The 27,294-nt window shown below is 39.7% G+C and overlaps 1 protein-coding gene across 5 annotated transcripts in view; it reads right to left on the bottom strand.

Moving 5' to 3' along the window:
- Positions 1-12: 12 nt before the first annotated feature.
- Positions 13-27,294, bottom strand: part of zeb2a (zinc finger E-box binding homeobox 2a) — a 51,641-nt gene continuing 24,359 nt past the window's right edge. For 3 of the 5 annotated variants that reach the window (XM_082176361.1, XM_082176360.1, XM_082176362.1), the window contains exons 3-10: positions 13,262-13,480; positions 10,131-10,199; positions 9,020-9,208; positions 8,177-8,391; positions 6,491-6,599; positions 4,327-6,152; positions 3,638-3,818; positions 13-2,124 (exon numbers count right to left, since the gene is read on the bottom strand). In XM_082176361.1, the coding sequence (XP_082032487.1) occupies positions 1,520-2,124; positions 3,638-3,818; positions 4,327-6,152; positions 6,491-6,599; positions 8,177-8,391; positions 9,020-9,208; positions 10,131-10,199; positions 13,262-13,480 (3,413 nt within the window). In that variant the 3' untranslated portion in view covers positions 13-1,519. Of the gene's footprint in view, positions 2,125-3,637; positions 3,819-4,326; positions 6,153-6,490; positions 6,600-8,176; positions 8,392-9,019; positions 9,209-10,130; positions 10,200-13,261; positions 13,481-16,429; positions 18,575-27,294 lie in introns of those variants that run through there. The other 2 variants (XM_082176364.1, XM_082176363.1) reach the window with 2 other exon arrangements.

Genomic DNA, 27,294 nt, shown 5'->3' with positions numbered 1-27,294 from the left:
TGTTACACAGGCTTTCAAAATTAAATTGGGCTACATTTATTCGAGCAAGGTCATTTTCAAGAAAAATTACAAATTAAAAATTAAATTATACTTCAACAGACATTTCAAAGAATCCCAACAACCACATCCCCCCTCCCCCATTATTTCTTTAGCTAAAAAAGGGAAAAAGGAAAAACAAATAAGATGAATAAAGTGGAATTTTTTTTCCTTTCAGTCAAAAATACAGTGTTTTCACAATATTGTATCAAAAGTTCCCAAATTGTAGATTCTCGGTAAGTGTAGTATGAAGAGCAATTCACAGCAATCACTCCAGATACAATAAATGCTCTCTTTACGTAAAATTTGCTCCACTTGTAAGGATCCTTATTTACTAAAATATATCTATATCAAGGAACTATAATACTGTACACTACAGTATGAAATAAATATAATTAGGAAATATAAAATGAGTCACATAAATAAAATGGTAGTTTAAAATAAAAATGAACTTTGTATTGAACAAAACAAAACAAGATAATACTGACAGATGATCTTAAAAAAAATACAGAAAATTGCACAAACAATATGTAAACTAAACAACTGCAGTCTAATACTAATACTGACGTAGGTATTTCAAATGACAAGGTGAAATATTTCATTTAATACTAAAGCAGGTGCAAAGAGAACACTAGTTGACTTCGCTTTATACTGTACAAGGATGGCACTTGCAGAAAACACAGGTGAAAGGGTTTGCATATAAGGCTTTTCTCGAACGAAAAAAAAAACAACAACACAGGGGTTCTGACGTCACCTCATACAATGAGCCTTCGTCATTACAGTTATCCAGACTCTTTCCATCCACCCCTGGCCAACTTTAAGACTTTGTACTTTTAAGAATCATATAGATATTATTTATTTAAAGTCGCTTCATAAAAGCCATGGTGAGACGCCAAAACTTGAATGGCTGGTCAGGAAAAGAAAGGTAAAACCAAGGGTATCACAGTAAGTGATAGACGAAATATAACACTTACACACTACTGCGTCTTCAAGCGCAGTATAAGTACATATAGGCAATGCTTTTTACCTAAGTGTTTTTTTGTTCATTTTATTTTTGTTTTTTATTTTTACTTTTACTTTTTTCTAATACTTTTTTTTTTCAGAGTGCAATTTCCAGGCTTGTGCTACGACCACAATGAAACACAGGAGTTATATGGAAATCAGCACCACACAGCTTTCTGGCTGAAACCTCTGTACATTTTAAAAACCTTTCTTTAAATTTTATTCTGACAATCGTTATCACTTGTATTTTTGCATAATATGGATTCCTTCATGTTCCATCCTAGTTTCTGATGCCTGATTTTGAAGTTCCACTCTTTATTTCAATGAGTGCAAGCCTCAGGCGCACGTTCAGATAACCAAGACGTGGCAGTGTGGTACAAATGTGAATCTGGCTCAAAGTCCCTCCAAAAGGGGCGGAAGAAGGGCACGATGCAAGCTTGAGGGAGAAAGAAAACAAGAAGCTTATTCCGAAATGCAGTAGTTAATCAGCATCCTCATTCTCGCAGTCAGGATTTCTTTTGCTCGCTAATTTCCCCTCTTCCGAGCTCTCGTCCTCTGTCCCTCCCATTACTTTGCTCTCTTTCTCATCTTTTGCTGTCCCTTCAGGGCTCTGAGTTTCAAATCTCCGCCCCTCTACCTCCATTTCCTCTTCCTCCACCAACCCTGTCTCTTGCCTGTCAGTCACTTCCGGATACGCCTCCTCCGCCTCCCTGGCCCGACCCTCAGTGCCGTCTCTCAAGATGGTGTTTTCTCGTGTGATGTCCTCCATCTGGTCCTCTGGATCCGAAAAGCCCAGGGGCCCGAGGCCTTGAAGGTAAGCCCGACGCATCAGGAGCTCCGTGGGCTCCAGGGGTCCGCCATTATCGTGGCTATCTTGTTTGGCGGCCTCGCGCTCCTCCGCCTCCCGTTTGCAGTAGGAATAACGGTGGTTCATGTGCTGCGAGTAAGAGCCGGAGTGGGAAAAGCGCTTGCCACATTTGTCACACTGGTAGGGTTTCTCACCCGAGTGTAGACGTGAGTGCTCAATGAGGTGGTGCTTGTGTTTGAAGGCCTTTTTGCAAATCTGGCACTGGTGAGGCCGCTTTCCTGCAGACACACAAAAAGAGAGGAGCCAACAGGTAAGCACAGCATCCATAAAATCTTAAAGCTATAAAAAGCTATTTGAAAATCCTCTCTTTGGAGGATGCACAAACTTGTATCAAATATATTGTTTGCATTACAGTCAAATGTAAGGTAAAACATTACAGTTTACTAAGACACATATCCTTGAAGAAACCACACAAATCCCTCCTTCCTAACTTGTACCTCATGATGAATTCTACAACAAAAAAAAATTAAAATTGGGGATTAGTTTGGGTTAAAAACTGAAAGAAAGAAAAAGTCCTGACTAAAAACCCCTTCATTTCAAACAGCGACAAACCCCACCGGTTTATTTTAGATGTTACCAAAAACAGTGCAGGGAGGTGAGGGGGAAGCCACAGTCCTGAGGCGCTATTCTGAGGTTGTCTGTGACTGTTCTGAACGCAGCCAAGAAGATCAGGTGATTATCACTCCATGCCGCACAAGGTGAAAGTGAGGCAGTCAGCATCCCTGACAGAGTTTATGACATCATGACTTGGGATATGAAAATGCTTAGATAAGACATACATCTGTCTCGTGATGCCTTGTGTAATACAAACACCAAACACTTCACCTCCCGCACACCTTCCTCTTTCACCAGCTTGGATCACATTGTCTACTTACAGAAACTAGGAAATTAATTCTACTCTAATCAGTGAAGTAGGAGGCACTTGCCATTTGGCATTCAATAATTCCACCAGTAACATACTTGCCATAAAAACCCACACATTTGCCATCAGTTCCAAGCACATGAACAGATGTACTATATTCTTGGCCATGAATAGCCCTGGCATGCCTGCAACACCTTCCATAGCAGCCATACTTGAGATGGTCCCCTTCCCCACCTCCCCTCATCAAGTTCAAAAATAGACGAGACGGCAGATTCCTCTCTATGAATTCCGACCGAAGAATGTAAGTGAGGATGATGCAAACGTGTGAAAGAGAGGAGTTCCCCAGGAGGGTAGGTCACATTGTGGTGTAGAAATGCCACGCACACATCAGGCTTTCACACACCTGGCACACTGTGCCATGTTGGTATGCCAGCAAACTGTATTGACAATGTGTCTCTATATCGACTGGTGTTCCAAATGCTCAATTTAAAAGCAACAAAAGATTTTTTGTGGTTCAATGAACAAAACGCATATACGAGATATTGTGTGTGTGCATCTGTCATTTAAAGTGGTAATTATTTTTGTAAATTTTAGCTGGATTATAAATATTGTCTGTCACATGCTAAATAAAATAAAATAAAAATCCCCTTTGAGCCTGTCAAAAGGAAGAAAACTGTTACACCTTTGTCATGGGTTTGAAATGTACAACAAAAGTATGGCAATGGACAGAAAAAAATAGGTATGAAAAAAATAAAGAAGGAAAGGAATGAAAGAAACGGAAAAAAAAAACACAATGTGATCAAAGGGAATTACTTGGAGGGGGGTGGACGAGGATTAAAAAAAAAAAGAGTTGTCTAAATGTGATATACCTGTGTGCTCATATTTGTGTCTTAGGAGGGAACTGGTCTTCTGGAATGTTTTGTCGCACAAGTCACACGCGTACATACCACTTTCAGTCTTCTTAATCTTCTTCCGGGCGAGCAGCGACTCGCTGTCTGTCAGGTCCTCTAGCCCTGACAGATAGTCCCCTGTGCTGTCCAGTAGCTCCCCCTACAAAAGAAACAGATTTTAGACACTTCACACAATCCTAACCTGCCACAAATCCTAATCCTAACCTGCCACCTAGAAGACACCCCCTGCCCCATGTTTGATCCCACGTCTGGACAGAGCTTATCTCTGTAACCTTTATAAGACCTTTATCGCCTGAAGAGGTCTCAAAAGAGGGACATATGGCTTGATATTAAGAAGACTTTACAAGGGTTCTCTCAGTTTAGTACAGAATGTAGTATGAATTAATGTAGGTAAGAGAGTATGGAAATGCTGTAGACAACATATTTTTAGGAAGCAATAACCTTTAATAACATCTATAATTTAATGTATAGACATTTTTATTAGTTTCTTTATTAATCTATTTTAGACTTTTAAATAAATCAAACTTTGGTTAAGATGAAATGCATGATAAAACATTGAATTTTAATGTTCTTTATCGCACTTTTTGAAAGGTTTAAACAAAAATAAAATGGAATACACGGAATTAGTACCATAACATTCGATTTACCTGGAAGCCTGGTTTCCGCTGGTATTTCCGCCGTTGCTGCATCTCAGCAAAAGTGGCTGCCCCTGCTGCGTAAGTGTAAGCCATAGGTGGTAAGAAACTCATGGGATCCAACCCTGGGTAAGGCCTGAGTCCCGGGATGCTGGCTTGAGCCGTAGACATAAAAGTAGGTGGAGGGAATGCTCCGTGATGTGGTAGCGAGGTGTACATGTGCCCACCACCGAAGGGGTTTATACTAAAGATGGGGCTTGAGCTTTTCTCCAGCTGATTTTCATTGACCAAACTATTGGGCCCATTGAACTCCTTCTTGATGTGGGCCAAATTTAAAGGCTCTGTTCCTGATTCACGTGCAGAGGAGTTGCTAGTGTGGTCAACAGAAAAGCCATTGTGTTTGGGTCTCTGTTCTGCCTTGTAAACTTGTTTAGGCAAAGACAAGTCCAGTGGTTCCCCATGTGCATCCTCAGAGACGAGGCTGTTAGGAGTGTACGAACTGCTATGTGAGTGTTTGGATGATGATGATGAGAGATTCAAAGGTGAGGGTGTCTCACCTCTTAAGTGGTCCACAGAGTCAAGTGGCTTTTCATTGGTCTGCCTGATGCCTGTAAACTGATGTGGTTTGGACAACTTGTGCCCTGAATCCCCATTGGTGATAGCTTGGATCTCCGCCGTTGAGTCGCCATATTGACCCAGAGAAATAGGTGACCGGGCAAATGTGGACTCCCTGCTCAAGCCATGGTTGAGCTCTCCACTTCGCTCAAGGGGAGGAGATCTTTTCCTTGAGAAGCTATGGTGAGATTGAGCTTTCCATTGCACAAACGAATCCTTCATAAAAGATGAGGAGATCACACCATCATGCTGCTCTGAGCCGATAAGCCCCCTGCGGCCGGTTGGTACAGTATCATTAGGTTTGAGGACAGCCTTGATCTCCTCGTTCATCTTGCAGAGATAGCGCTCGTGTTGATGTAATGGAATAGGGCCAGAAAACGTCTCCTTGCAATACTGACAAGAGAATGGTGCGTACTGCGCATCCCTCTCCTGTGCTTTGTCTTCAGATAGAAGATCCATGGTGTGGCTGGGTCTTTCTTTTTTAATATCCACCGCTCGCCTCTTAGAGTCTTCTGTTAAACTCTGGAGACATGCTTTGGCTTCATTGACCTTTTCCAGTGTGTAGTCAATGATAGTCTTGGTGGGACTGTTGTGTCCAACGCCAAGGAAGTCTTGCTGGGAGGCCAGTACTCGATTCTGCTCCTCCATCTGGGAGCCTAATTCCTTCATGTATGCTCTAAGCTTAGAGATCTCTTCAGGGTTGCCATCCAATTTCTGTCGGCAAACTGTGTTGTCCACAATCTGAAGAACCTTCTGAACCTCACTCATGTTGTTGATGAACGCTGGATAGCCCAATAGATGAGAATCCGACCCAATGCCTAGATGTTGCAGGGGGTTCTGAGATGAACTGTGCATCCCTGGAGGACTACGGCCACCACCATTGAGAAAGGCGCCTGACCCACCATATTCTTGTTGAGATGCGATCATAAGACGGTATTCATTGAAGTCCACGGGCTCAGACTTGATGTCTGGGTGGGCAGATGGGTCTTGAAGGCTCATGGACCTGCCATTCTCCAGTTTGTGACGGAGCTGAGCTAAGGCAGGACTGCCAGGGGAGGATGCAGCAGAGTTTGGTGATGAGCCAGGCTTGCTGTTGACTCCATGGCGTACCCGTCCATTAATAGAGATAAGGCCAATGCATTTCTTGCTACTTATGTGGGAGCTGTAAGAGCCAGAGTGGGAGAAGCGCTTCTTGCAGTTGGAGCACTCATATGGCTTCTCACCTTCAAAAAAATCAAAACATGTCTTATTTTTTATTATTGCATAAAAACTAAAATTAAGTGATGTTCCTTTACATATTTTAGACATTTAACTTTTCCCCCATTCCATCATTCAACTTAATGATTGATAGGATGATGGGATCCTACAATAACAAATAATTATTGCATAATTATATAATTATGGTTTTAAATATTCATCATCTATCTAGACTATCCAAACCACACTGAATCACCATTAGGCAAATTGAAGACATATGAATAAGATTATATACATTATTGGCATTCTTTTTACAGCACTTATGAAAAGAGGCTTTCAACATTTTATTCAATGAAACACTTACCACTGTGAATGCGGAGGTGCTCCTTCAAATGATGCTTGTATTTGAAGGCTTTTCCACACTCTGTGCATTTGAATTTGCGGTTACCAGCCCCTTCGTTTAGCAGTTGAGGCTGTGAGGGAGAGAAATATTATAGAAATTGATACAGGAAGAAAACAGTCATGATATAGTTTATAATTCCTTCTGAAGGTTAAATCTGTTAATAATAATAATACATTTATTTATATTGAGAATCATAGACAGAAAATATGTCAGAATTGTTTTTGGGTATGTGTGACCAAGGCTGCTGAAGCAACAGTTTTTCAAGATCTTTTTTTTCTGCATAATTAAGTTCACAAGATGAATTGGTGGTGACTTTGTATCTTCTCAGTACCTTATCCGGTAAACTACTATCTACATGCTTTAAACATTTACTGTCTAGGTTTAGTTAAACAGTGTAGGCTGTATCTGTATTCACCATTCAAAGTTAAACGTAGGTGCTCTTCCTCCATTTGAAATTCAAATGTGGGCCCCAGATGCACAACAAAAACAACAGCGTTCACCCTGCACCCCACACACAGACACAAAAGGTCTGTGAAAAATATGTGGGAGTCCACGTTTGTTTAATAGTCACTATGTACAGTACTATGCAGAAGTTATTTCTTCAAAAGTTCAGTCATACTCGTGTACATAGGCCAGTTTAAGATGTGTATTGGCATTTCTATTTACTGTAGGAGTGTATGCAAATATATATACAGAATGCACATTGAAATGTAATACTAAGCCTAGCAAGGTGAACCTAAGAATTAATGTTCAAAGCCTTCAGGAAAAGAACCCTTTAGAGCAAATAAACAAACACTTAAAGTCATTTAAGGATTACGATACTCTAGATCACCAGGAAACAAAAGCCATCTGGTCATGTTTAATTCAGTCTGGAGAGGTGTACTGTACATTCAGTATGTGTGTGTGTGTGTGTGTGTGTGTGTGTGTGTGTGTGTGTGTGTGTGTGTGTGTGTGTGTGTGTGTGTGTGTGTGTGTGTGTGTGTGTGTGTGTGTGTGTGTGTGTGTGTGAGTGTGAATCAGTCAGTAAGATGAGAGTGCAAGGCAAGTATTCCAAATTCTTTTTCAACGTGCCCAAGACTGCTTAAGGTTCAAAGTTGAAAGCCTAAATGCGGGATATCCTGTTATAATCCTATCAAACAACCGAGAACCCTTTTACCACATCAAAAACTTACATTTTCCTTCAGTAATAATGCAATATAGAGTTTCCTCTTCCCCTTTCACTGCATTTTTTCACAGCATGCTCACGTTGAGACCGGCCTAAAAGGCAAAATTAACATCAGCTTTCCCTGCATCTTTTGAGTTGACTCCACTCCAACAGCTGATGCGAGAAGTCAGAAGGCCTATAGGACTCAATGTGCTAGAACAGCCCACACATGGCCGGCTGTGGGCGGACACTCAGGGGAGTATGACAGTGCACAGCTGTGGCTCCAGTGTGAAGGATTCAAGTATTAAGGAGCTTCCGGAGGAGCTTTTTCAATGCTGGAGCTATCAACAGGCTAAAACATGTTCTGCTCTGACGTGTACTTAATTAAATGCTCAGAATGCGAGATGCAGCATCTTTCACAATGAATTTCTATAATAATCCTTAAAAAAACATGATTAGGAAGTAACGAGTGTGGGTACTGGCTGAGGTGGGCCTTGTCTCACCTGATCTCTGGCAGGCTTATGTGTGGCCATATGGCGCTCTAGCTGGGTGCGGTAGGCGAAGGTGTCACTGCACAGGGGACAGGGGAAGCTCTCATCGTTTTTCTCATGTCGGTACTTGATGTGCTCCTTCAGAGAGGTCAGCCGCTTGTAGCCCCGGTCACAGTAGGGGCAGGTCAACAGTTGGGCAAAGGCATCTGGCGTCCTCAGTGCCAGATCTGGGCAAAATTGAAAGGAGCAAACAGAGTGAAGGAGGGGGATTGAAAAAAAAAAAAGAGAAAAATCAGCATATGTAGGACAAACAGTTGCCATATGAGGCCATGGGAGAACGATAGGTTTGTATTCAGAAATTTGAAACAGCCAAGAATTACTTCATTTATTTGTTTATTTTTTATTCACTTGTTTTTTTACATTTAAGATATGACAAATCTATATATATTTTTTTAATATAATTCTTTTTTTTTCACTTGTTTTTTTTTACATTTAAGATATGACAAATCTATAGATATTTTTTTTTTTATATATAATTCAAATAGATTTGGAGAATTATTTTAAAATGTAATTTTTTTGTCCACCCACACTAATTTGCAGATAAAATCAAATTAAGTTACATTTAATTTAATAATAATAATAATCATAATATAGATAGGTATTGTACAATATTTTAAATACAAATATTTCTAACTGGCCATGAAACAGATTTTTACTTAATTTTTTATTAAAACAAAATTTTTTTGTCTCTTTGACAATGTGGCCAAAAACAATTTCTACTTGCACTTGGTGAGTCGTAAATGTTAGATCATCTTTTTATGTATTGCGTTTTTACATGTATACTTTAATGCCTACCGTTTTCATTTTCATCTTGTCCGTTGGCCTCTGGTGTTCCCAGTCGTGTACCCTCCTCTGGGTCTTCTGGATAAATGATAACAGTATCCTGCAGGTATTCTGCAATGCTCGCTGCATGTCCCTCACCGTCATCCAGTTTCCTCTTTGCAAAGAAGCTTTCCAGCTCTGAAGAGGCATCAATACCCTTAACTGCATACAGGAAGTGGGGAGAAAGAGCACAAATGAATCCAGTGGTTGATGCTCTGTGTCATTGGAAAGGACCAAGCTGAATATTAGGACACTGGTCCCGCTAAGTGTGATGTAGTGGAGACCAAACCATTAGAAGGCCTTTCAAGGTGGAAGTATTTATTTAAGTTACAACATAATGGCCACTTCAAAGACTAATAGGAGCCAGCTTGATCATCAAGCACTCTTTAAGCATCCTCTTGCATGTTTGAAAATGCTTTAAACATTTCCAGCATTATGGGTAATTGAGTTATATGGCAATTAGGCGTGCCGGGGTAACTGATCTCACTTTGTATTGCTCATCGTATACATAAAATCGGACTCAATAATCTAATTATGGATCATGTGTTACGTGTAATTGCACAGAACAAGATTTTAAACGTGATTTTTGTAAACAATAGGTTTTTGGATGCTTTATGGAGAACAACTAAAAGATACTGACAGGATGAATAGACAAGAGTGCCTTATAGAAAAGTAGATTTATAAAAAAAAAAAACATGAGGTAATGTGGGTAGATAACTAATAAAATGACAGAAGTTATTGCAAATTATACTTTTTCTTCAGATGACTGGACTCTTTGGGTAAGCAAATGAAAATGTTATTGTTTCTTTGTAATCAATTTGAAAGTACATGGACTGAACAAATTCGATTTTAGTCTTAAACTCAATTTGGCTGCAAAATGTGATTTGCCATGCACTCGCGCTCAACTAAAAAATGTTTACTTTCCATCTCCCATGGACACATGAGGAAGCATTATCTCAGATGCTCAAGTGTGTGCCACGCACAAGTTTATGAGTGGTCTTAAGAGATGTTACACACTCACATAAGAAGCATTTCATGATGAATATGTTCAAGTATATTTCAAAATATTGTGAAGTGATCTCACCTGTACCATTTCCAATTCCATGAAGAGAGACGTCAGGGCTCATGGAGTTGTACTCAGCTTTTCTCTCCTCTGTAATAATGCCATGTAGAAGAGAGAAAACACTTTGTTTTAAATTATCATGATAATCACAAACAAAAACAAAAAAAACATTTCGCATAACCAAATCTTCTGCCCTTATCAGTTCATTTTAATGAACATACTTAATGTGTGTTTAAGTGTAATTAGATTAGATAAATATGACACAGCAAATGAAAAATAAATCATCCAGATGATGAGAGGACATCAGGAAGGGATATATCTCAAATATGTTGACAGAAGCTCAGAGAATGATACACTTCTCTTAAGCGGGGCATAAGAATCATGTCAAGGTATTTAGGGAGGAGAGGAGGGTGGTCTGTGAGAAGTTTGCTCAGATATACTGCAGCTATTGTGTTTGTTCCTCCTCCTCCCCCTCATGTGACCTCGTACCGGCAGTCACAAGTATCATAAGCTTCCCCCACAAAAGGAGGATATACAGCACCTCTTACACCACATCACAGGGGGAAAACAAGGGTACTCAAGACTCCTGACACACACACACACACACACACCCGCGCGCCTCCACGGCATAAGTACTGTTTAATTTCAAAACTGCCTTCCACTTCCTTCCTCATTATCTAAGTATGACAACCAAGAGAGCTTCTGAAAGTCGGCGAATTCTCTCACTTTTCACCACATTTAAGAGATGTCTTTCAAAGCTGTGTTTGAAATCATTGTGAGAGAAACTTCTCAGAGCATTGCCTCTTGAAGGGATGTTTTGAGCATCAAAAGCTTTACTTGGATGTGTTTCATTGAACAAAGTTTTAATGAAACAAGACATTTGCTAATAGGGGGCTTGCCTTCACGAAACCCCTTCCTGGTGAAATTGTCTCCTCCTGTGCCATGCAGATAAAAGTGCAAGGCCTGGAGCCAGCGAAAATATTCTCAGAATTGTGTTTTCCTTTGAGGAACATTGGCTTAAAACTTCTTTGGGAGGGTTAGCGATTAGCAGTATTAGCATGTGGATATTTTAAGGTCATATGAAGGATCGAACAACATGTGTGGCGCACCCAGTTTAACAGAAGCCAAAGAGGTATCAGAGATTAATTTCGAGTAAATAAGTTTCCTCGAGTGACAAAATGGCAACTACATTAGAGTCTCAGTTCTGCTTGTGGTAGCTGCAGGCCCCCTGAGGCAATGGTGTGATTTTAACCACTGCAACACAAGAGAAGTTCCAGATCTCTTTTGGTGCATAATTAAATGATATTTTGTTTCAATTGTCAATTTGATATGGACTTATTATGCTTGTAAATATGCTTGCAAACACTGGAGCTACAGTAATGATAAGTGCTGATACTACCAAGTGCTGATACTGCTATACAGTGTATAATACAAGAACTTTACATATTCATGTTCTTCTTGTGTATAGTAATATATACAGTCTGGTCCAAAAGTACTACATTGAATTTTGTTTAAACTTCAAAATAAACAAAGTTTTAGGGCTTAACACAATGAAAAGTTCTGATATATTTAATATATAAATAATATATGCTACCACTCAAAAGTGTGGGGTCAGTATGATTAAAAAAATAAATAATAATACTTTTATTCAGAAAGGACAAAATCAATTGTTAAAAAGTGACTAAAACATTTACAATATAAATGTTGAACAGATTTGTATTTCAAATAAATGCTGTTCTTTTGAACTTTCTATTTATCAAAGAATCCTGAATAAAATGATCACGGTTTCCATAAAAATATTAAGCAGTGCAATTGTTTCAACATTGAGACAAATAAGAAATGTTTCTTGAGCACCGAATCAGCATGTTATAATGATTTCTGAGTGATCATGTGACACTGAAGACTGGAGTAATGGCTGCTGAAAATTCAGCTTTGCAATCACAGGAATAAATTACATTTTAAAAGAGGCTTCTTTCAAAACCATTTTTGAATGGTGGAGTATATTATTTTAGATTTAGTTGACTAAACAAATAAGCAATTTAATTCAAATGAAACTAATGATTTTCTGTTAAATTTTATACTCAAATGCAATTCTGATCATATAATTTTTAATCGGAAAAAAAGATTAAAAAAAACTTTTATAAATCAGAAAAATGCTGATTAGAAGCATTTTCACAAGTGGTCTGTTGAACCCTACTGTCTTAGAAAAGCATATAAAGCATATAAAGATTTGAGGTGCATCTTCTCAAGCAACCACAGCAAAGAGGAAGATGATTCATGCAACCTCTTTTAAGATGCTGCATCTACCACAGTATTTTTCTTCCAGCTAGTGGACTCATCTCTTCATATTTAATCACTAGATAAAATAATGCTATGCTACCAGAGGCGTGGCATTCAAATAAACTCAGATGACGTTCATTTATCTAGCATATAGTGTGAACATCAACTAAACAAAACACTGTTCAAGCGAATGACACATCCCTGAAGACCCTGCTTAGTTCTGTGACTGTGACACTCTCTGAAGTTAAGTGATGCATATGGTTTAGTCATTAGCTGAGACTGATTGCTGGGGGTCTGGGTTTTTTCTTTCTTTTTTAATTTTTTCAAACCGGGCGACTCGCATGAGTTCTCCCTTCACTCTGTAACTGTCAGCCAGGCCCAGGGAATTGTGGGCCTATTATGTATGTAAATGGCCATCATAATGCTAAAAATTTCATTTAAGGCCTTTAATGAGTCTTCAGCAGGGCAGGCTCCTGCTAAATGATAGCTCTGCGATCCTAATTAAGAGAATTTATCTTTAAAGCCTCACTAGCTTGGGTCTTGTCCGTGATCTTGATCGCTTTCGGTTTTGGGTGGGTGAGTCAAAACGAAGCCAAAAGAAAGGGGTGTGGAGTGATGATGCACTAAAGATTAGGTGTAACCTACTTTGTGACAACAGTAAGAAACCAAAGTAGAAAAGTGAGCTAATAGTCTAAAAGTTGCCATTACATCAAAAATGCCAGACAGCTGCTAGGTGTTGGCCTAGTAAATAAAGCCTCTCTGTCCTGGTAATATGAAAACTTCAAGTTTGATAGATAAAACAAATGAACCTTAGCTATGCTTCATATGTTAATACCACAATTCGCTCTAATATTCTCAGCTCTCACTCTTACCTGAACCATTCAGGTCTTCGTGGCGCCAGACATGGGCCCCTGCCCCATCCTGGCTTTCGTTTTCTTCATCCCCCCGGCAGGACAGCAGGGCATGGGCTACCCGGGGTGAAGCCTCCAGGCTCGGCACACCTGCCGGACTGCCTTCGCCCTCAGAACCCAGCAGTCTGTCCTCCTCATCGGACCCTGAACCCGCATCCACCACGTTTTCATAACTCAGCACTGAGGACAGAAAAGAGTTCATGTGTTATTATGTGAGTTTACCGACATCTCAAAAGAAGTTTGTGAAGACTTAGTGGTATGGCTATATGATTACAATCTTAAGGCCTGTTAACCCACTTCTCACATATGCAATAAGCACATGGTAATAAAGACAGAGCAGGACAAAGCAGGCTTGAATCCAGCAGCTTGATTAATGGGCATTTGTGTAAAATTTACATAGCTTGATAAAAAGTAAAAAGCAGGGTTGTCAACCTTTTCTGACTCATGGATAATATAAATAATATAAAATAATTAAGTAAATTGATTGTAAATAAATACTTGAGTAATAATGTATATTATTTATTATTATATTAGAACATTTCTAAAGTCGTGATGTCAAGATAATGGAAGCCTCACAAGAGAGCATGATAAAGCAAACCAAAATCCCACACAACTCTGGGGGTGAGAGGTGGTGAGGGTCTAATAAACTATGAAGCTTACATCATGGGAACAACAGTTTAACGTTCAGGTTCATTTGAAGTTCTTTCCTTGCCTAATACAGCATACATCTCCCCAGGCTCTCCGAGCACCTTATCTCAGAGGCACGCTGCCAAAGCAGTGAGAACTAGTGGGAAGTTTCTCTAATGGTTAGATTAAAACCCTAATTGCTGATTTCAGGACAATTTTCTCCCTCTTCTGAACACAGAGTTTTAAAAAACAACAAACTTTCCCTTCCATCAGTGCTCTATTTCCCAGTTCGTTGGCGTCAAATGGACTCAACTGGGCTGTGGAACGCTCCATTCCCTCCTCCGTACCTTAACTACCCCTAATCTCTCCCTAGGAGCCCATTCACTTTAAAAAAATGCCAATGATGTCTTTTTTTCACAGGTTCCCATGCAAAAAAGGCTGACCGCTTCCCTTTGCCGGTTCTCGCCAGAGGACGTGAAGATTAGCTGCACGTATCTGATCATAATATGATCTTTGTCTGATCCGTGGGGCTGCATTTGCTCCCCCGGACAACTGCGCAACAGGTGCAAATTAAAAGGGGAACCATCTCGGGTACAAGGGATGGTCGAAATGCACTGACCCGGGCTGAATACCAAAGAGTGGGGTGAGGTGGTATGGCGGGGGTGAGGGGCGTGGGACAAAAAGCTTTCTAACTAAGAGGTGTGACCAGCGGGATTATTTAAGAGCGACTTCAGGCCGAGGGTGAAGACCCCCCCTCCTTGAATGAAAAGGAGAAGGCGAGCAAGAGAAAGCAAAAGAGAGACATAAAGGGAGTGGTTGAAAGTAAGACATGAGAGGCTCTTTGTGTGGTCCGAGTATACCTTGGACGTAAAGCAACTTTATCTTGACTTTTTTTCCCATCCTCTGTTCCCTCCTCCCACCTTTCACTCAAACCCATATATTTCTTCATCTTAAGCCCAGTAATAAGTGCACTTCACTTTCTTGCCCAGGTAACGTATGAAAGACAGCACTGAATGTTGGTACCGGAGCTAAAAAGCTGCAGCCAATCATTCAGAGTTTGAATGGTGGGAGTGTTCTGAAGGAAAAGAAAGAAGTGGGAGGACTGGGAAAAGAATCAAGAGGATGAATACAGAGGTCAGAGCTGAATATTAATAATAGTGAACTGCTTAGCGGTTTGACTTTAAGCCCACACAAAACACTAAACTCTTTACATCACATTTTCCTGTTCTTGCTTGTGTTTTTCAACAGCATATGCTAGCCATCTACATTCCATAGCTACAATGACATAGCTTGAATACTTGAGTGGATGCTTGAGATTTTTTTTACAGAAAGTCAGTATAGTTTGTTCTGAAAGTATGTTCTAATTTGACTATAATTGCATAGATTCTCTCATGACACAAATATAAATAGAAAACGCTGACCATTTTGGAAAAAGGAACAGGCATGTTTTGAACTCTGACAAGCAGATACTTTGCCTGTTTGTGTATGTGTGTGTGTGTGTGTGTGTGTGTGTGTGTGTGTGTGTGTGTGTGTGTGTGTGTGTGTGTGTGTGTGTGTGTGTGTGTGTGTGTGTGTGTGTGTGTGTGTGTGTGTGTGTGTGTGTGTGTGTGTGTGTGTGTGTGTGTGTGTGTGTGTCACAATAGAAAAGCAAGTGATGGGCACTCAAAGCAATCCATCAAACAATTTGCCTCTAAGGTCACATGGGTCTGACATATGTGACTGAGATATTGTATGCAGCTGTGCACTTGTGTGTGTGGGAGTAAAAAAAGAAAAAAAGACATCACTGTATAAATGTTTTCACCATTGTAATAAGATGTTTGTTTTCATCCATCTAACTAGTCACAATAATATATGTAATTTCTATAAATGTTCGCATTTTCAGGTAATAATATGTGAACCTCGTCATCTGTAATAAAATTCAAATTGATTAAAAAGTGGAATGAACTCCTGCAGGTTGTAACTTTGATTTAAGTTAAATTTTCAATTTTCAATATTATTATTAATATTATCATATGTTTTAATATTATTTTGTATATACTAGTAGTAAAACTAAAGTAAGAATAGAAGTATGATATTTTGGAACTTTATTTCGGATCTACCAATTAAATGCGCTTTCTCCTGTGTAGTCCAGCCCCCATTGTAATTCTATTGGCTGCCATTTTAGTGTGTCATTCCGGCAGCTGTCCTGCTGTATAATTCCTGCAGTGAACGGTCCATTGTGCTCACCCTAGAGACAAAGAGGCCACCTCTCTTCTCTCTCGCCCTTACTTCTCCTTTCTCCCCTCCCTCCCTTCTCTCTCTCTCTGTGCCATTTCATATTCTCGAACAACCCCACCTATCATTCTGCTGGCTGTCCTTTGAGAATAAGGCATAATGCATTTCAAGATGGCTCTAAAAGTCATCCTTAACAAGAACTCAGTAACAAACTACATAGGCAGAATCTTTAAAATGCTGATGGTGGAATTAGCAAACAAACATTTAACATAAACACAGAAACAATACCTTGTGCCTGTCCAGTTTGGACAAACTAAGAGTTCCCGCTAACTGGGAGAGGTTCACACATTCCATAGCCTGGAGTTGTGCAATCACACACACACATGTTCTTCTGAGCAGTTTAGCTGTTTAGACAGGTATGTGTGTGCTCTGTCACAATCTTTTACAATCCTCTCATCTCATATGCGGAGTGTGTTCCCAGCGCTCGGGGGAAACTGCAGGCACACCTGCAAACTCAAAGCCACAATGTCCATTGGAGCCATTTCACTGGTACGTGGCGAAGGATGATTCAATCGCTCGATTATATCAGACAGGAAAGGCTTCGGTTACAGCGAACGCTCAACAATCACATCCATCTGAACTGAACGACACCTCCGCTGGCTCACACACCTTTTCAACATTCCCTGTTCCCAGGTAATCCGCCTGCTATCCATCTTTTCCCCTTCCTTTAATCTCCTTTCCGTCTGTTCCTAGCGGCCGAAACAGAAAGGTGAGCGCGTATTCCACATCCATATTGAGAATCAGACAGCCTGCCGCAGGTCTTTCCCAGGTGCCTCTCTGCCACGGTAATGAAACCCGGCGGAACAGACGGTGGAAAATAACCACTCTGTTCTCTCTCTCTCTCTCTCTCTCTCTCTCTCTCTCTCTCTCTCTCTCTCTCCTGTGCGGTGCGCATCACCTGAGTGTGCAGTGGGGGAGGGGGCGACTAGGTAAGACTTCAAACACTTGAAAGGAGGTCGCTGCCTAGTGGCTATAGCCTGGAAATGATCCATGTAAATCAAATCAGCCATCTTCCATTCATGCGCAAAAAGGGCGAGGGAGGGCAAACTTTTACCTGTTTCGTGCTTCAAAAAACAGCACAGAGGTAAAGAACACGCGGAGGCAGCTGTCTGATCTAAAATGAATGGGAAATAACTGTAATATCAGAGACTGTTTTTTTTAAATACAAGGGAACTGCCACATTCGGAAAGGGAATGATTTGATTTCACTTGTTGGATATAATAATAAATTGTATAATGTATCCAATTTTAGGTCTAAAAAATTAAATAGCTTTAAGCAGTCTATGAAAAACATGAAATTGGTCGACAAGTGCTTGTGTCCTATACTGCCTTTTGGAAACACATTCCTTTAACAATAAAATAAAATATAATAAATAAAACAAAAAATATAAATATAAAATATCTGTGCAGTATTTAAAAGGTACATTATAGGATTAAAAAAATAAATAGAATCTATGCAGGATTTAAGAGTACATTGGCATTAAGAAAAATAAAATAATGCACAGGATTTAAGAGTATTTAAAATTAAATAAAATTAAATAAAAAGAAATACAATCTCTGAGAAGGGAAAGAAAAAGTATGCTCATAGGCTTATATATGCTGAAACTTGTCAATCTCAACAAGAGTAAGCATATAAATAGCCATGGAGCAGTTCTGTACAAAACTACACACTTTTCCACAGTGAATCCGTGACTCCCACGCAAGGCTGCGAAGGCCTTGAACCTGACAGATAGCGTCTGGATTGAGTCTATTTTTTCTTGTAAGGTTAGCATGCAGATAACTGCTGGTGAAAGTGCTGTTGTTTATGGTGCATGTGATGGGGGGAGAAGGCTCTCCATGTTTGTTTTAAGGCCGGGCAGCCGAAGAGGTCACACTGGTGCTGGGGGAACAAAGGGCCCAGGAAGAGAGGGGCCGCTTTTGTGCTGCGGTGATCCTCAGTGAAAACTCAGCTATGCGTGAACCATTACTGCAAACCTGGAGAGGGTGTGTGTGTGTGTGTGTGTGTGTGTGTGTGTGTGTGTGTGTGTGTGTGTGTGTGTGTGTGTGTGTGTGGTGGTCTTTGTTTTCCTTGTATTTAAGTATTTCAGTACTTGCCAATATTTGTGAGAGTGAAAAAAAGGAGAGCGAGAAAGACGGCTTGTGCGCGCGCACTTATCTAGTGTGCACCCATCAGTAAATGGGTGGCGGTGCTCCACAGACCCTGCCGTGAAGCGGCAACAGTAGCCTGGCCCTAATTGAATTAAACTCCCATTTGTCTACTATAGGACCCAACGCAACAGGCAAGAAGGAGAGAAGGGGAAGAGAGGAAGCGAGAGAAAGAGAGAGAGAGAGCTCTCTGAGGCTTGCTCATGCCGCCAGACGGCCCACCTTTCCCCCTTCCTCCCCCACGCAGACCCACCATCTGTGCCCACCCCATGCACATGTTACCCCTCTCTCTCTCGACAACTGTTCTGGGCCTCTACCAGCCTCAGAGTGCCTGTGTGTGTATGTGTGTGTGTAAGATCGTAGGGCTGGAGACACACAATAGCTCACTGGGCTACCCTGAGGAGGAGAAAAGACAGGAGGAGAGGAGAACACAATATGCTGCACAGAGGAAGATAAAGAAGTCAACCTCTATCTCAGACGAACTATCAGTCAGGTTGCACTCTGGGAGAAAAGAACAACCACAAAAAGCTCAAACCGCCTCAGGGCGAGAGAGCTGAAAAGAGACGACGCAAATTACACACGCTAACAAAACCTGCAATTTTAGGTTTTCTTTCCTTTGAGCACAACGTCTTTGTACCGTGATACCCTACCATAAAATCGGCAGGTGAGGGTTTAGAAGCACGGGCAGATGAATTTGTTGGCCGAGTTCGGAGTCTATCAATTTTTTTTGGAAGTTAATATGGGTCAATTAATATGCAAATCTCCCGGCAGATGCTCGGTGGCTCTCAGCATGCGATTGGCCCGTCGGTCACTAGCTGTTCAAACAGTTTCACGAGCAAAACAACACCAGGTTCCCTCTCGGAGAGAAACCAACGAGACACTTTACATAATTTTTTGTTACATAAGAAATGTTTTTGTACTTTTTAGAGAGGTACAATTAATTCTGTTTCTCAAGTAAGAATGCAAAGAACTCAAACAACAACCACCATACTTGTCTTTTTAAGATGTAAAAAAAGGTAGTTTACTCAAAACTGAAAATTCTTTTATTATTTACTCACCCTCATGACATTCCAAACCTGTATGACTCTTCTGTGGAACAAAAAAGAAGATATTTTGAAGAATGTTGGTAACCAAACAACAGTTTTAGTTACCAATGGAAAAGAAAAAAACTGACACATTACTATATCTTTTACGTTCCACAGAAGAAATAAAGACAGTTTTGAACTGGCACGAGGGAGCATAAATGATGACAGAATTTTCATTTTTGGGTGAACTATCACTTTAAAGTAGGGCTGGACGATTTTGGAAAATAATCTAATTGCGATTTTTTTTACCAATATTGCGATTGCGATTTAATATGCGATTATTTTTTAAGCTCTTTATCTTTTCTATTTTTCAACAAAAACAAGCAATAAATCATTGTAAAATAGGGAAGGGAATCTTTAGGCACCTCATGAGCCGATACATTTTTTTTCTTTAATTGATCTTATTAATAAAACTTAAAATATTGAATTACATAATTATAATTAGGCCTACTTATAATAATTACACATTAAAAAACTAAATTAATGCAATTACATGTTAATAATTTTAACAAATATAGCTTCAAAACAAATAACAAAGAGGGAAAAAAATATTACAAGCAATAAACAAAGAGTGCTTTCAGTATTTAAGAGTAGGCTGTCTGAACGTGTTCATCTCTTTTGAAATTATAAGATGTGGTTTGTCCTGTTTGTTTAATAACTGACTGTGTCACATTACCGGTAAATTCGCGTCATAAAAGCATTTTGAGATGTAAACCTACATTTAACCACGTAGACTCGCTCACAGCCGCATGCTCAAATGCTCTTCGCAAAACGCACGTGAGTATTTGAAATTGAAAGCAGCTTCTGTCGGTGATTTTCATATTTTTAATATATAAGCCAACTGCATTCCAAGACATATGATGCCTTCGTAGAACATTTGTTAGTAAAATACCGGCGGGCGAGACCGCGCACTAACTTACTGAAGTAACATCACGCAGACCGCGCGTATCTCATATCTTGCGCAATGAAGCCTGAATGTCCTTGTAACTCGCTTCAACTTTTCCGAACTTTATTAAAGATTATTTCTCGTAAGGTTCGAGTGGTGTCGTGTGTGTGTGTGTGTGAGAGACAGAGGAATTAGAAGCAAGCAGAATACGGTTGTTTATAAAGCACGCGCGTCGTACACGTCTGTGTTTAAAACTAAGCTCAGACATATACAATACAGAATCGTTGGAGAGAATCTATAACACAATATAACATAAATTAAACATAAACTGTTATTTCCTGTAGCAAGGTCTATATGTGTCCATAGACTGTAAAAAATAGTATATGTCGCGTGCCAAGTTGATGCTTCATCTGTAAATCAGACTGGTTTACTCTCGCGTGTCACGTGACCAGACTATAATCGCAGCTTTGCGGTTTAAAAAATCGCATTTCATCATATCGCGATATTATCGCAAATGCAATTAATCGTTCAGCCCTACTTTAAAGCACATATGTATGGTGTGAATACAAATATATCTCCTCATATGCCATCAATATAACTCCTATTGCACTGCCTGAAACAGCTTCCAACTTCTCCACTTCAGGAAAAATTGATTGCAGGCTTTTCATTATTTTTATTTAAGGCTGATTTCACGGAACACAATGATCTTTCCATAATACCTGTTTACTATCAGACAAAAGGCGAAACTAAAAGGAAACAGCTTGTGTTCTGCTAAGACTCCTCAGTGGCATTGCCAGAGGTGCTTGTTGGGTTTCTGAAAGCTAACAGGTCCAGATGGAGCAAAAAAATAAGACCTCAAAGGGGGGCTTTAAATGAAGGCTCCAGACCAGCAGACAGGTTGCTAATGAAATATTCATGTAAGGAGTGGCTCTATCTATCTATCCATCCATCCATCCTGCCCACAACCTTCCCACACTTCCTTCTTCTGCCCTCCACCATTTTATGGTGTGCTTCATTTGAGAGGAAAAAAGAAAACAAGCACTCTTTCACTGGCACCACAAAGACAAACTCAATCTCTACCTTATCATAAGAAACCCTCAGAGAATTTAGCGATGCATGGTTTGATTTCAAGCCTTCTTCTCAAAAACTTCTCCTTTTTGGACGTTCTTCAGTGTGTCTTGGCAAGTGTTCACAGCATATGACCGCTAATTGTACTTTCACAAGTGCTGCCTGCATGGGAAACCGTTCGTTTATAACAATTCCCTAAAAATCCCTCACATTCTCTGAGTTGGTTGGTGCTTCAATTATGGATGGAGAGTTGTATGTTTGATTCAGAGAGAATAATTCAAGCCTAGAGGTGCAGTCGCATTTACATTGTTCAGAAAATTTTCACGAGTGAAATCCAGTCATTTCAATAGGAATCAACGCGATCGGGAATTTTGTGTGAAGGTGAAAGATTTCCCCTCGGGTTAAAGTTGGTTGTGTTGATAGACAGAACACTGCTTGGTTTGAAACTGACTTCTGTGTGAGCTGTGCTTCATACTCTGCACTATTGACAAAAATCTCAAAAATCCAGCTGAGATTGGTGTCTTCCTCTTAGGCCATGCATTTCCGTACCATTTCACACACCTCAAGCTCAGCTGAATGCAATTTTCCTGCCTATATCTCTCCACATACATGGGCCGCTCGTATCTGCTGCTGCAGGGGCAAAGATGGCTTTGTCAAACACACATGCATGCTGGATGGAAGCTGTGCTCTCCTGTGTTCGGCAGCCAGGATCAGCTGGGGTGGTATTAAACATGCACAAGGTTGCCTGTGAACAACTGTCAGCGCATCTGCTGCGTTGTTCTTCAGCCTCTCTCTCTCCATCACTCCCACAGCCCCATCAATATCACTCTACTGCAAACAGCTCCTGGCTACTGCCGCGAGCGAGTGTGTACATGCGCCTTGTGTGCTGTGTGTGCCAAAACACGAGTGAATAACACAGTTTATGCCCACATCCAGTTGTGTGTATGTGTGCATGTCCATTTACAGCAGCCTAACTTGTTTTGTGTGTGTGTGTGTGTGTGTGTGTGTGTGTGTGTGTGTGTGTGTGTGTGTGTGTGTGTGTGTGTGTGTGTGTGTGTGTGTGTGTGTGTGTGTGTGTGTGTGTGTGTGTACAAGAATCTGCTCTCAATATCATAATGAAATAAAGAGCCTGCTTTAAGCACATGCAAATTCAAAAGCGCGTAATCAGGGCAAAATTAATTTTGCTGTTGCTGATTAGAGACATTAATTAATCTGTGTGAGGTGCGGGCCTAATCTGAAGTTGAATTACACCTCCTGTAAGATTAATTAGGACAGGAAAATAACATACGGCACTGCCAGTGCAGATTACAGTAAGCCTTATTCCTTTGACTTGAAAAAGAGCCTGGCAAAACCTGAATCACCATGCGTCTCGCCGCTTAAGTACTTTGTTGACGATTGTGGGAGCCGTATTCTCAACTAGTTAACAGTTAGCAGGGATTTCAAAAGTATTTAATTTATAAAGGTTTTTGAATTTGGGTTGTGGCTGATACGTAAGGTCGCAGTGCTTATTTCACGTTTTAAGATACTTTCGAAATGGATTCAAATGGATCGTTTGACCCTGCAGAAACGTTACACTGGGAAGATCATTTGTGGAAAGTGCATGTCTGTGTTTGACTGCCAACATGTTTATGGGTGTGTGCGACCTGAGGTGTTCGGAGAGCTCATGTGCATGGATCTGTGGTGTGGACTGTGGAGACCACAGCAAAACCTAACCAGTTGCCAGCTGGCAGTGTAGGTGGGAGCCTTTTAAAGAGGTCAGTGTGTGTGAGAGTGTGTGAGTGAATGGGGACAGTCCACATCCAATGAGAAATAGAGCCCCCTTGGTCCAGGACCTTCAATCAGAGTAGCTCTTTCTGATGTTAATGAGGGAGTAAAACACATCTGTTCAGCACCCCCTCCCGCACACACATCCTAGCACATACACACTTGTGTGAGGAGTTTGGTCACCTGAATAGTTTCCCCAGCAGGTAGCACACAAGGGAACGATTCGGCCCTTTATGTGGTCATTCTCTGACAAAGGTCAGATGACCCATGGGATGCACCAGGGACCCATATTTGGCCCTTCTGTATTGTCATTCTGAATTGTTATAGAGGCAAGAACAGAATGAATGAACAACAATATACACAATGCTGACAATAGTACTGATCAGTGACTCATATTGGCTTGAGCATAAAAATATACATAACATTTAATTGATATACATAAAAAGAAATACTGGCTGATATATTGATATAGGCATGTGAAATTAAATTAGAACATATTAAAATATTTTTTTTTTTGGATATTTACATGCATACATTTAAAATATCTAATTAATATAAAAATCTAAATATATTTATATATAAATTAACTAATTTAATAAACTATTAAAATAATTTAATTAATAAAAAAATCTAAACATTCTAAATCTATTTGTATATAGATTTATATCTAAAACTTTGTATATACTTATATGGAGATTTGTATATAAATAAATTCATAATTAAAAATAACAGATTTCAATCTGTTTTAAATTATTTATAAAACATCAACATTATTTTGCAAACTGGGAAACATGCAAAGGATGAATATGTCTGGTTTTCTGGGAGGAGGTTCTGGATTAGGAGCACATCAAAGAGTGTGAAAGTGAGCTACTTTGATGATGTTTACAGTAACACACCTGGGGTAACGCAAGGTGCTAATTAGCTCAAGTGGATAATTAGAATGCCGATTACAGGAATCAAAAGGTACTGCAGAGCTTAAAGCTACAGCCTCCCTCTGTAACCACTCCTTTGGGTAAGCTCTCTCTCTCTCACACACACACACACACACACACACACACACACACACACACACACACACACACACACACACACACACACACACACACAAATAGTCCAGGGGGAAGCCATAAACATCTCCTTGGCTCAGGCGATTATAAGACAGGCTTAGAGTGGAGAACCAGTAAATATTGAGGGGGCCATTGTTCCCTTCACTTCCTCTGTTCAGCGATGAGGATTCGTCTTTCTCCTTGATGACACCTCCAGGGAGCACACGCGGATCATATTATCGTCTAAAACGGAAGTCGTATTCATTCCGTCGACTGTGTTAAGGCTCTCAGAAGCCACATCATTCGTAATGCTGAGGACCGCAGGGCTTTCACAGAACAGGAAAGACCCATGTTAACTCCTGAGCAGCCAGGGTTTGCCGCTTTGTTAGGGAATCATCTATGATTTAACGCAGGGAGTGGCAAAGCGTTAGCCGAGGCCATTTACAAACAGGCTGAATTATTGGCATTAGAGTTACTGTACCCTGGACAGTCACTTCAAGAACATTTGCAGCTCAATGCAGCTTGATTTGTGACTAACTCCCTCATGATAATGGCCATCAGGAGGAACCACCAAAGCAAATGAGCGTGCTGTAAAATATTAATCAAATTATTGCAATTATATTTACTGCAATAGTCTAGAAAAGTTAGTTTCTCATGTTACCAGATGGTCACTCATATTAAGTTATATGGATATCACCATAAAAGTCTTTGTTTGTTAAAAAAAGGCATCAGGTAGTTTGTGTTGAAACCTACAGACTAAAAGGGACCATATAAGTGCCCTATAAGACTGAGTTTCTTATTTCACACCCCAATGTTTATTGTTCTTTTTCATTCGCCACAACTCTACTGTATAATTATCCCTATTATGTTCATAAACTTTCAACGCTGGCTCTGTTATTGTTGATTTTAGCTATTGGGTAATACAACCGTGCCTCTAAAAATGCAATACAGCTCAAACCTTTCAGTTAAAAATGGCTAAATAAATACATCAATAAATAACACGATCTTTGCATGGTCACCTCAAAAGAAAGCTGATTTCTGACCTTCTCCCAAAGTTCCATGGAAACCAGAGCTAGACAGTGGCCAAAAATACATGTTTTCTTAAAATACAAAAGCCTGTGAAACTGTCTGTTTTGGGGAGTTTTGACTTCAACAGGTGCCAAGAAAAACCTCCACGGTCTCAAAACCTGTTATTTAAACAAGGGTGAAGGACCGTAGGTCACATTCTCCCATATACGGCTTCTCATTTTCTGAGCTCTTATAAGGCAGTTAACTGTTTGAGCTCCATTTAAATAATATTTCAAAGCATTATAAATGAAAGATAAATAATTTAATCACTTCCTTTTTTTCCCCCTGAACATTTCTCAAGTATGAGCTGATAAATAGAACATTTGCACGTTAAACCACAACTTTCTTTGGTACACGGATTGTCACAGTGACTTAGTGGCAAAAAAAAAAGAAACTATTGCTGCTTTGTTTGTCACGTGTTCACTAACACAAGCTCTTTTCTGCCCTTGTGCTGCTCTTATCAGTCATGAGGAGGATAAGGTGTGACCTGGTAAGGGTGGCAAGTTCCACTTTCAGAGGTGTGATCACTGGGGCCCAGCAATTGAGCCAGAGGCGCGTATAGAAGGAACTTAATCAGCCTTTAGCACCTTGAGATGGGTGCTGAGCAGACGTTAACCGAAATGGCAGCTGCACCTCTTTTACACACGGACTACAATTTTTGTAGTCGTGAAGTCTATAGGAATTATTTCCAGCTATAGGTTAGGTATGTGTCGTTGGAGAATTAACTGTCATTCAAAAAGATAAAAATAAATAAATAAAGAAATTAATTTCTCTTGTTTGTTTATATACATTTAGGTAATGTGTCAGTCCTCCATAATTACCTCTCGTTGATACAGTGAACTCAGCCCTGAAACAATCTTAGCAGCGTTATTTAGGTTTCTTGGCATAAACAACCTGGTGAGATTGTGAGTCACTGTAAGCTTCATTTGAACTCAGATAGAGTATCACAAAGCATGTGATATACAGGCCGCTGATGTGCGCTACCGTGCCTTCACACACACAGCTACACACATATTTTCCTTGGGTCCTCTGCCTGTTTACCAAATATTTTGTGTTACCATGGATCGCACAGAGAAAGAAGTGAACATCTGACCGAGAGGCTGTGTCACTTGATTGAGCTCAACTTCCTTTCAAATGAAGAAGAGAATCTATAGTCGATAGACAAAGTTGTTATATCAGAATGTCATGTCCCTGGGACTTACGTTATGTTATGTTTTTCTGTACCAAAACCATTTTTCTAAATGTACACAATATGAATTAAAACAAACTATAATATGAACTGTGCTGTCACTTATAATCCTGAAAAAAAATGTATCACGACTTCAACAAAAATATTAAAAAGCACAACTGTTTTCAACAGTGATAATAATAAAAATGTTTCTTGAGCAGCAAAATAAGCATATTAGAAGGATTTCTGAAGGATCATGTGACACTGAAGACTGGAGTAACGGCTCCAAATTCAGAAATTCCCCAAAATTTATATAATTTAAAATATATTAAAATAGAAAAGGTTATTTTAAAATGTAATAACATTTTATAAATATGTAACAATATTACTGTTTACTGAATTTTTATCAAATAAATGCAGCTTTGGTGAGCTTAAGAGATAAGAGAATAAGAGACTTATTTAAAAAATAATAATAATAAAAATAAAAATAAATCTTACTGACCCCAAACTTTTGACCGGTTAGTGTTAACATATATATTCTAACATTAATATTATAGTAAGACTATGAAAATTCTGTCAACATTTATATGTTTTTTTTTTGTTGTTTTTTGAGAAATTATGTCCAGGCTGATTTTTTCCATACAAAGGAAGTGAATGGGTACTGGATCTGAGAAGCTCTAAACATGACAAAAAGCATCATAAAAGCATCATGAATGTAGTTCATACAAATCATGCACCAAGTCTTTAAAACCATACATTACATTTGTGTGAGGAACAGACCACAATCCACAATATAAACTGATATTCACTAAAAAATCTTCCTCTTAGGCAAAGGCAAAGCACACAAATTTAATCTAGGTTGTG

Source organism: Leuciscus leuciscus (assembly GCF_965113295.1).
Source record: "Leuciscus leuciscus genome assembly, chromosome: 7".
NCBI lineage: Eukaryota > Metazoa > Chordata > Actinopteri > Cypriniformes > Leuciscidae > Leuciscus > Leuciscus leuciscus.
This window is presented reverse-complemented; position numbering and strand designations above follow the sequence as displayed.